At 32.1% G+C, this 11,966-nt stretch overlaps 1 protein-coding gene across 1 annotated transcript; it reads left to right on the forward strand.

Moving 5' to 3' along the window:
• The first annotated feature begins 8,931 nt into the window (after positions 1 to 8,931).
• Positions 8,932 to 10,895, forward strand: LOC148570738 (uncharacterized). Its single transcript, XM_088507917.1, has 5 exons — positions 8,932 to 8,949; positions 9,516 to 9,705; positions 10,093 to 10,251; positions 10,567 to 10,705; positions 10,811 to 10,895. Exons 1-5 carry the CDS (start codon positions 8,932 to 8,934, stop codon positions 10,893 to 10,895), a joined length of 591 nt encoding a protein of 196 aa, XP_088364043.1.
• The last annotated feature ends 1,071 nt before the right edge of the window (positions 10,896 to 11,966 follow it).

Raw genomic sequence — 11,966 nt, forward strand, 5'->3', positions numbered from 1 at the left:
ACTTGTGGGCTATTCCCTTTTTCTTTGAGTCTGTGTTTGTGTGTGTGGCTTCATAGGCAAGGAGTTTTCCTCTCAACTCATCATAGGTTATGGGACTTAGGTTGTTACTTTCAGTTAGGACAGTGGCAGTGGTTTCCCATTCTTTTGTGAGGCTTCTAAGGAGTTTTCTCACCAAGGTTTGTTCTGCATAGTTTGTACCCATAGCATCAAGGTTGTTGATTATGATTGAGAATCTCTCAAACGCTTCATCAATGCTTTCTCCATCCTTCATGCTAAACATCTCGTACTCTTTTCGCAGCATATCAATCCTCGTTTCTTTTACTTGTTTGGTACCTTCGTGTGTAACCTGGAGTTTTTCCTAGATTTCTTTGGCTGTCTTGCATCTAGACACCTTCCGGTACTCTTCAAAGCTGATAGCACAGTGAAGAAGGTTGATTGCTTTAGCATTCAGCTCTATCTTCTTCTTATCATCTTCATTCCATTCAGCTTCTTCTTTTGGAGTTACCACTCCATCAGCACTTGTTTTTGTTGGGATCTTGGGACCGCTCACAACAATCTTCCATATGTTGTAGTCAATGGATTGGATGAAAATCCTTATCCTTTCCTTCCAGTATGAGTAGTTTTTCCCGTTGAAGAAAGGTGACCGGTTGTTTGACTGGCCTTCAGTGAGGGTGTAGGCAACTGTGGTTGTGCCCAAGTTGTTCACCATTGGATCTTTGCTCCAAGCGGTTAAGCTTGATTCTTGAGACCTTAGCTCCTGATACCAATTGAAGGTTGTGGTAGGCTTAGAGAAGGGGGGTTGAATCTATGCCTTCCTTTTTTAATTGCTGTTATTACCCTTTTAAAACAAACTTTCAATTCAGGTTTTGTTTGAACTCAGCAGCAGAAATTTATGAGACAATTTATTTTTGTCTCATGAATATCAGAAAACAGAACTCAGCAGAGAAGAGAAAAGCTAACACCAGCATGTATCCTGGTTCGGTTGCCTTGTGCTATGCAACCTACATCCAGTCTCCTCCACAACTATGGAAGAATTTCACTATAGTTAACAGTATTACATACACCAATTTTATAGGATTGACCCAATCCTTTCACACTCAAGTTCTAACCTAACTTGACATTGGCTATGCTAATACCTAACTATACCTCTTAGTGCTAACCCAACTAAGAAAGGGATACATTACAGGTACAAGATACAAGACACTTAACCAACCTAAAGAAATCAGAAAATAACTCTAGGCTTTTCTCTCAAGTGTATCTCTCAGCCTTTTTCCACTCATGGCTTTTTCTTAAGCTTTCTCACAATGCCTTTTCTCTCAAGAAATTACAGAAAGATAAACTTAGAAAAGTACATTACAATCAGTAAAACATGAAGGAGATTGACTTCATCAGCAGCCTCTTTGCTATGTGCAAAACCAGATTCGCAAACCTCAGCTTGAGTTCTTCAGTATTGGCCGAATGCTTCTTTGAAAGAAAGCATTATCCAAGTAGAGGAACTTCTTTACAGAACATTGTTCTCACACTCTGGTTTTCTCTCCTTGGTTTCTGAATGAACAGCAAACCTCTTTTTATCTCCTTGCATGTTGCTGGGTTCTTCTTTCAAGGTCAACACCTTGAGCCTTGAGCTTCACCAACCCACAGATTCACTTTTTCTCATTGATCCTCACAATGGAAGCTTTGCTTCTGACTTCCTCATCTTGACCGAAAGCCATAAATCAGCAACCATAACAGTCTTCCAATGGTCAACTTAATCTGAACCCTTGAAAATCAACTTAGTCCCCAAGTCATGTTTAAGACCGTAGATACACAGCAGGGAAGAACAGAAATCCTCTTTCCTTTGTATCCCATTTCGGATAGAGCAGAGAGTTGGGAAGAAGAGATGAGACCGAGTTGCATGTAAGAGGAAATGATTTACCTATAACCTAAGCTTGATTTGGTTTAGATTTGTTGAGATGACTTCTGCCTTTTAAGCTTAGTTTCTCTTTCTTGCTTCTTTGGTGACTATCTTGGTGAAGAAGCTCTCTCTCTCTTTCTCTTTCTTGCTTTTCTGAAGCTGATTTGACTTGGTCAGAGAGAGATGAACGTTGCACATTGAAAGAGTAAAGACTTCAATCTTACAAGAGAAGCTTTGTGGGGTGGATACAGGCTTTGATTGGTTTTCCATTAAGCAACCCGTTGGTGTCTTGCCTTGCTTCTTTGAAGAATTTTGCTTGGGATGAATGACTTGGGCTTGTCTTAATTTTTCACTTACCATTCAACCCAATAGCATATTTCTTTTGTTTGATGTTGGGCTGCTGCAACACTTGTTTTTACCCTGCATCATTTATCAAAAATAATCAAAACTTAATTTGGTGATTAGCCCATTAATTAAATGTTTGTCATCATCAATTCTATTAATTAATTTCTTAACTCAACAATGTTAGCATGCCTACCTTCTCTAAAATCTCATTGGCATACTTTTGCTGAGTTAGTAGAACTTTACCATTAGGTAAGTATGCCGCTTCAAGTACTAGGAAGTAACTGAACTTCCCAAGATATTTTTGAGGGAAAATAGAGTTTAGAGTTGTAATAAATTCTTCAATTTTACTTGAATTGTTCCTTGTCACCATAGTATGGTCAACATAGACAATTAAATATATATTACATTACTTTGTTTTTCTTACAAAAAGAGAATTATCTAATTTAGTGTTGCAAAATCCAAACTTCATAAAAGATTATTTGAGAGTTAAAAACTATGCTCTTGGTGTCTGCTTATGGCCATAAAAAGCTCAATTAAGCTTGCACACAAGTTTAGAATTAGATTGCTCATACCCTTGTGTGGTTGTTCCATAAAAATTTGTTCTTTAAGAATGCCATTCAAGAAAGCATCATTGAAGTCAGATTGCCTCATCACCCAACCTTGGGTGAGATCAATTGTGAGAATAGCTCTAATTGTCGATGGTCTTATAATACTACTAAAAATTTATAACCATGATGATTAATGTCATATTCCAAAAAGAGACATTTATCATATTTATAGTCCAGTTTATGCTTATTATATGATCTTAATAAGGGATAACAAGCACACTAAAAAATTTTCATAGTATTACAATCAGTTTCTTCCCAAATAATTTTTCATAAGGAGATATATTATGTGACAGTGGTAGGTAATCTGTTTAGAATGTGCACAGAAGATATAAATGCATCTTTTCAAAATTTTAAAGGTAGAGATGATGTAGCTAACAAAGATAAGCCAATTTCAGTTATAATTCTATGTCTTCTCTCAACAAAAATAGTAAATTGATTGGAAAGGAACTCTATACCATGATCAGATTTGAAGGGTTTTGAGTATACAACCTTTTCCATAATCTGAACATCATGTAAGGCTTGGGATTTGTTGGTCAGAAGAAAAATGCATGAATATTTGGTGTATGCATCTATAAAAGTGATATAATAACGATAAACTATTCTTGAAGACACAGGGGCAAGGCCCCAAATGTCAACAAAGACAAGTCCAAAGGAGTGGTATAAACAGTTTCTGAGTTACTAAAAGGATGGGAATTCATCTTAGCTTTGGTGCATATTTCACGTACAACACTAAAGGTAGAAATAGATGGCACACTCACACTACAATCATACAAAATTTGGACAACATTTTTTAAGACAGTATGGTAAGACATTTGTACCATAGTTCTAGAGTTGAATATTTTGAGTGATTTGAAGTCAAAGCAATTTTAGGCTATTGATGTTGAGTATGATTGTTACAATTACTATTAACAGATAAGGAACTAGAATTAGAACAAGGATTAGTGATAGCAGTGGAATAAACTAGATTGCCATTATTTTTATTGCTAACATAAAAACATCCAAGAAAATTACCATTATAGGTTTATTGGTAGTAGTATCACAAAATTGCAAAATATTCTTAACACTAGGTATATTATATTTATTTGAATTCAAAACAGAATCAAAATATCAAACTTGAGTATAAGGCAAATTTAGACCCTTCAGTATTGCAAGATTATCAAAAACATATAGTCATCCTTTAGTGGTTCCTTAGAGAAGAAAGTTCCATGAGTAAATTTAGAATTGATTTGATTTTGCTTATTGTAAAAAATAGAATCTCTATATGTTCAAATAGGTATTCCTGTACCATTACCTACATAGAGCTAATCAAGAACTTGATTAATTTGTGATGAAGATAGAAGATTGAAAAAGTCTGATGTGACATGATGAGTTGATGACTTGTCCCAGAATCAGGGTACCAAGTCAATCCTGCAATGAGGAAGGTGTTGTAAACTATGATCTTGGCTTATGGAAGAACAGTGATGGTGGTACAGGAACATAATTTGAATATGGAACCGGATTTGATGATGATAAAAGGATGGTTGAAATTGTTGATCATATCTGTGATACCCTAACTTTTAGCACCTCATGATCGCATTAAGAGTTCGGACATCACCTACTTCTACTCTTTTAATTTCATACTATCTTTATTTAATATGTCACTTACCTCTACTTCTTTAATTTCATACTATATTTATTTAATATTAAATCTTTGCGAATACGAATCGAAACCATTAATTAAGAAAACGAAAATTCTTTATTTTAAACCACTAAATCACAAAGGTATATATATTCACATAGCATTAAATACATAGACTTATTTTAAGATTCTCAAAAACAAATTTTACCCCTCTAAAAACTTAAAAAAAAAAAAAATTAATAAACGACAAGGAGAAAGTAAATTCTAACAATTTAACTCATGAACATAATCTTCTATGCTCCTGTAGTTCCACACTAAACCTTAGCACCTGTATAGTTATACTTATTTTATTACCATAGCCAACAGCAACGGACAATAGAATACATTTAGATTTAACAAATAAAGAACACAGAAATCAAGCAATCATATAGCACACCCACAATCACAAAAAATACACTCACAAACAAATATGCGCAAACAAGTATGATGCATATCTATCCCTAATACAGATAATTATATTGCTCTGGAAAGCACTTATTGTTATTCCTATAATATAGATTGCCTATAATATAAGTACAATTATTTAACAATTCAATAAATTTTGCAAAAAAAAAAATACAAAAAGAATCAAAACCTTAACTAATAAAGTTCTATCAATTGAAATATATACCATGATTGCTAATAATTCACATAACAAAATAATAATTTATGTTTGTCGATAACACATATATCAATTTGCTTGCATATTCCTTCTCCATGCTAGGCCCATTCCTTGCACATTCAATAATGGGAATTATTCAAATGAGAATGATAAAAATATTTTTTTATGAAGATGTATTATTTAAAAGTGTAATTTATTTATTTAGTTATATTTTAAATAAAAATAACACTTTTATAAATATCAAAATTTAATTATATAATTTATTATTCAAAAATAAAAAAAATATTTTCATATAAAGATAATTATAAAATCTTCGTTATAATATTCAATTTCAATAATAGCTAAATCTACAAATAATAATAAACACAATAAAGGTAAGAAAATGAAGTAAGGAAGTCCAAGAATCTATTGACTTAAACTCTTTAAACTCATCCAATTTTTCGATGTGAGGCCTAAAAAAACCTAATTTTCAATTATATTTTACTATTAAACTAAGCACGTTGTACATACTCATTATGTAAGTATGTCACATGCTCATAAGCAAACACAAACAAGAATAATATGATAATTATATGTCACATTAGCCAAAAGTTAATGAAAGGATTAACTTAACTCAAATTTGAATTTTAAACCCCAAATTTATGCGTTGAATCTTTTAGAAACCAAATTGATTTATTTATGACTTTTTATAATCATTTTGAATATTAATATAAAAAAATTGTCTTGGCAGCTACTTGTCTAAGTAACGGTTTTCTACTCGTATATATAATGTAATATATTCACATTTAGGGCTTGTTTGGGTGAGCTTCTAAGAAAAGATCTTTTTTCGAGTTATCTTTTTTAAAAAGATCTTATAGAGAAGTAAAAGTAATTTTATGTTTGGATATCTCATGTAAAAAGGTCTTTTTATCAATCAATTATGTTTGGGTATAACAATATAAAAGTACTTTTTTGTTTATTTATTACATGAAAAACATTTTTTTTTAAGGAAAAAAGATCTTTTAAAAAAAGATGTAAATTACAGCTTCTCAAAAAAGATCTTTTTTTTATTTTACTAGTGCTTTTACTTTTACTACTAGAAATTTGCCAAACACGTTAAAAAATAAAAAAAATCTTTTTTCATTGAAAAAAGATCTTTTTTTAACAAAATAATGGCGCCCAAACATGCACTTACTATATGATCCATTATTTCATACATAAATTTTTTAAAACAATCATAAAATATTTTAAAATTTTTTTTATCGTTATCAAAATTCAAGATATTTTTATTAGTATTTCCAAAAATTTGGATCGGTTTTGGTAGATTACCCTTCTTTTATATATATATATACACACACACACTTGATCTAAATTTGGCTAATGTGGAACTTTTACCTCATGCTTGAAACACAGTATCGTCCCATGTGTAAAATTTCAAATACCAGATTCTGTTGTGTTCCTTTTATTGGTAAACAATAGTTACTCATGTTTTGATTTCCTTTTCTAGGTATACTTTATTTGGAGCAAAAAGAAAACTAACAAGCTTACCAAGAAGAAAAAATATACTTTGGCACTTGGCAGTGCTGAGAATGTTATTGATGTTAATGGTGCTGATCAAAAATTGAGATGTCATTAGACATTAGTGTAGCTGTTGTATGGAGATAGTGATGCTCCCTTGAGATGAATATTCATAGAAATTGCGTGATGGATAACATTTACACGTGTGTCCGGATGGTGAGTTCTATTAATTTTATTATTATTATTATTATTAGAAAATTTACGTGCCCAATGCTTTTTATTTTTAAATTAAATAAAAATAAAAATAAACTGCACTAGTCGTATATTAAATTATATAATTATGTTAAATTGAAAGAAAAAAAATTGCCACGCAAGACAAAAAAAAGTTACTAAACATATGAATGCAATAAAAAACTCTTCATAATAGAGACAAATTTGGAAATAAAATAGGAAGAATACTAGGGATTAACATTTCTAGTTAAAAAAAATAGAACATTAAATAGTTCAAATATAAGACATAAAAATTAGAATAATGTTACATATCTAAATTTTTTTATTAATCAAATTCAATTAAATTAGTTAAACATAATAAAAATTAATTATGATTAATATTATTTCTAACTTTATTATTTAACTTGGTTGGACTTAGATTATAAAAAAATTTAAATATATAATATTACTCTAAAAATTATTAGTTATTATCTAATATTTATCAAATATGATCAAATTTTAAAAGTATATTCTAACTTGCACTAGTCTGAATCCTTTATTTATTACTAGTAAAGATAAGGATTAGTTATTCGAAAAATGTTAGAAGATAAATCAGTAAAATTTATTATTTTTTGTTATTAATTAGTTATTAATATTTAAAAATATAAACTAAAAATATGTTATTGAATTACTACCATAAAGAAATTGGATTAATTAACCATCAATTCTTCTTGCATTTTTCTGTTATTCAATTTCCATAGTAAACAAAAAGTAATAATCAATTGTATCAAATGAACAAGCAATAACCAACAACTCTTGTTTCTTTTTCTTCCTTAGTCTGATCTATTATTATTTTTTGGTTACGAATGCCAAAGGTCTTATTGTTTTACATGATATACAAAGCAATGTATGTGATTGTGGACATAATTACTTGTTCCTCTTCTACATTCACTCTTTTACATATATAAATTAAAGAGAGCAGTGAAGTAATGGCTTCAGGTTTGTGAACTCTTGAAATTGATTTTTTCAGGATAAGAAGAATTTATGACCCTTTTGGAAGTGTTGAAAACGGTGGGCTACACCACAATGGCGTGTTGATTTTCAATCTCATATGCGTGTCCTGAGAGATTTGTATTTTGTAGTGTGAAAAAGGCAAATCTCACCACACCCACACACCACTAATAGATATGGTGCTGTAAGGACCACAATTACTTGGCTGCAACTCCATCTGCATCCGCATCAGATTCTCTTACTCAAGAAAGCCAACCACGAATCATTCCCCTTCAATTATATATGTCACGTCACTATAAGGAAAACCACATTTAGCGGCGGTTTTTATAAAAAGTTTACACCAAATACTATAACAAAACGAAAGTTAAATTTTTTTTTTCTTAAGAGTAATCCTCAAAAATTTAATAAACTGATATTTCTCAATAATTCTTTCTATGAATTTTAATAACGCGCTTAGATATTTCTTTTTTCTTTTGAAGCGAACATTTTTTTTTTCCATTCTGTAAATTAAATTCTACCGAAAGAATATTAAGGAACCTATTTTAAAAGGTAAGTAGGTATCAAATAATAATATAAAATACTTTAAGAGAATTTATATACTCAATAATTAGTATATATTGATCAACAATAAGGATAATAAATCATTATTTCTGTTAGTCTTTTGTAGAAATTGATACAATAAACTGGGACCTACTAATCAAAGTATCCATATCCGATCCTTGTTATCATAAATTTTTTTTTTCTTTCTTTTCAGAGTTATCAATAATAGAGTATCTCCTTCGATCATCACTCCCTAGTTAAATTCATCATGAATGAAGTCAAGCCTTCAAGAAAGTGCCTCAACCATATACCCTTAGAAACTAGACAAAGGATTCAGTAGCCCTTTTTGAGGGAATGTTACTAATAGCTTTCAAAAATAATTACAGTTTTAATTCTATTTTAACTAAAATTTCAAAAAAAAAAAATCTTAAATTTCAATATTATTTATTTTTTAACCCAATCATTGTTCTCACTCTACCGAATTGCAGAGACACCAACACACAAGTTCCTCCTTAAGTATTGACTAAAAGAAGTATTCATCTGGCTTATGAACTCCTCGAGCGAGGTTTCCCAAAGTCATCTTGCTAATAATATCTAATTTTATCAAGTCTTTTATAATAGTCCTTGCATTAGCTACCTAGAAAATTAGAAATTAAGAGAATTAAATTTCATCTAGCTCTAGTTCGCTAAAAAAGAAATGGGTTTTAGTTGTAAATTTTTTGTGATGATAGCATAATTGTCATTTCCCTCCTCTCTTAACGCAGTCTCATTTGTCACCATTCTTCTTAAATGTAGCTCTCTCTCTCTCTCTCTCCACCATTTTTCTGTTGTTCTTTTCACTCTTCCAGATAATTTTAAATTAAATGGTATTTTGATTCTAGTTGCTTTAATCACATGTCTCTTTTGTGTTATTATTTTTTATGTTTATCTACCACCACAGATGCACCTTCTGTCAACATTGCTGATGGTTTTCTCTTACATGTGACACATAAGGGTTTTATTTCATAGTCCAATCTTAATCTCTTTGATACTTATTTTATTTCAAAATTAAATTTTAATCGTATTTCTGTTGGTTAACTTATTGAACTCGGTTTTAATGTCAATTTTTATATTTCTGGTTGTCGTATGCAGGATTGTTGGACGGGACAGATCATGGAGACTGGACGTAAGTTCGGAAGGTTGTTTGAGCTCGAGAATCTTCATATTCCTATGTCAAATCTCTGTGTTGTTTCTTCTCCATCTACCCTTCACTTGTGGCATCATCGTCTTGTCCACAGCTCCTTAGAAAAATTGCGTCCTCTTGTGTTTAAGAGTGTTTTGGGTAAGATTGATAATGAGTCTTTTGATTGTATTTCTTGTCAAACTACCAAACAACATGCTTTATCTTTTCACAATAATTCATCTCTTACTTGTTCTCTTTTTAATCTTATCCACTCTGATGTTTGGGGCTCCGCTCCCACCGCTTCTATGGGAAGGGCTCGATACTTTGTAGTTTTCATTGATGATGATTCATGCTTTACTTGAATTTATTTGATGACTAATCACCATGAGCTACCTCAGATTTATGTAAACTTTGCCACTATGATTAAAACTCAGTTTTCCAAGGTCATTAAAATTTTTTGACGCGATAATGCTATGGAATACCGTGACTCCAAACTTTTAACTTTTCTTGCTAAACAGGGTACTTTGTCTGAGTTTTCTTGCCCAGGTACGTCTCAAGAAAATGGACGGACTGAACGCAAACACCGTCACATTCTTGACTCTGTTTGTGCAATGCTTATTTCTTTTTCATGTCCTGAGCGTACTTGGGGTGAAGCTGTTCTTACTGTTGTCCATGTTATCAATAAACTCCCTTCTTCTGTCCTTGGTAATATTACTTCCTATGAGAATCTTTATTATACTTCTCTAGATTACAATTCTCTTCGAATTTTTGATTGTGTCTGTTTTATTCTTCTTCAGCCTCATGAACATAATAAACTTAAACCTTTGGCTCGCATGTGTTGTTTCCTTGGCAATGAACACAAGGGTTATTGTTGTTGGATCCTCTTTCTAGATATATTTGTATATCTCGTCATGTTGTATTCAGGAAGCATCACATATTTTTTAAGTTCTCCTCATTTGAGTATATTCCTTCTACTCAATCACTATTTTTCACTAACCCCAATGTTGGATCTTTTTCTAGTGATGATTCTACAAGTTCTATCTCCATTAAACCCTTCGAGCCTTCTACTCTTTTGCCTTCTCCATCTCCCGATAATTCCAAACCGGACGATGATCCTGCTCCTGCTGTTATGTCTCCTCCTTTCAATCGTTCTTCTAAGGTAAGAAATCCACTTCCTCATCTTCTTTATTATCATTTTTTTACTATTCTTCGTCACCATGAACCTCAGTCATTTTGAAAAGTCTCTACAAATCCAAAATAGCAGCAAGCAATGCAGGAAGAAATCCAGGCACTTGAAAAAGCACACACTTGAGAGTTGGTTGATCCTCCTTCTGATCACAAAATTGTGAATAGTAGATGGGTATACAAGATCAAGACTCGCTCTGATGCTTCTATTGACCGTTATAAAGCATGATTGGTCGCTCAAGGATGTACGCAAGAGTATGATATTGATTTTGAAGAGACTTTTGCTCCTATTGCTCGTCTCAAATCTATTCATGCTCTCCTTGCCTTGCTGCAGTCAGAAAATGGTCTCTTAGTCAGATGGATGTGAAGAATGCATTTCTTAATGGAGATTTGAAAAAGAGGGACTATATAAAACCACCCCCAGGATATCCTTGTCTTTCTAGGAAAGTCTGTCTCCTTCGTAAGGCACTTTATGGTCTTAAGCAAGGTCCTCGTGAATGGTTTGAAAAGTTCAGCACCACTATATGCAATCTCAGTTTCACTTGCAGCCCTCATGAGAATGCTCTCTTTATTTGTAAAGTGAATGTGGGGTTGTTCTTCTACTTTTGTATGTTGATGACATGATCATTACTGGATATGATGTTGATGGTATCTCTGATCTTAAAGATCTCTTCACCATACTTTTGAGATGAAAGATCTTGGTTCTCTCAGTTATTTGCTTGGCCTTGAAGTCATATCCTCAGATGATGGCATCTATCTTTCTCAAGCTAAGTATGCTTCTAATCTTCTTGCTCAAGCTAGAATTACAGATAGTCGCACTAAGTCTACTTTTCTTGAGCCTAATGTTCGGTTTACTCTTATGGATGACACTGTTTTGGATAACCCTACTCTTCATCGATAGTTAGTTGGAGGTCTCATCGCCTATCCAGTTCATGTTCTTAGCTAGTTTTTATCATCTCCTCATACTACTCACTATGATGCAGTTCTTTGCATTCTTCGCTATATCAAAGGTACTCTATTTCATGGTCTTAATTTTTCTACTCATTCATCTTTAACCCTTCAGGCGTACTTAGATGCTGATTAGGCTGGTGATCCCACTGATCGTTATTTGATGAGCTATATTTTGTCGGTATAGAATTCTCCAAGGGAACTATGTCGTGTGTATAGTCTAACCAACAAACTATAACGCATCAAACAAAGAAAGTGTGTCCACAATTCAAATCATTAACCGAGAG

This window comes from Arachis ipaensis, chromosome B3 (assembly GCF_059453495.1).
Source record: "Arachis ipaensis isolate K30076 ecotype BB chromosome B3, ASM5945349v1, whole genome shotgun sequence".
Taxonomy (NCBI): domain Eukaryota; kingdom Viridiplantae; phylum Streptophyta; class Magnoliopsida; order Fabales; family Fabaceae; genus Arachis; species Arachis ipaensis.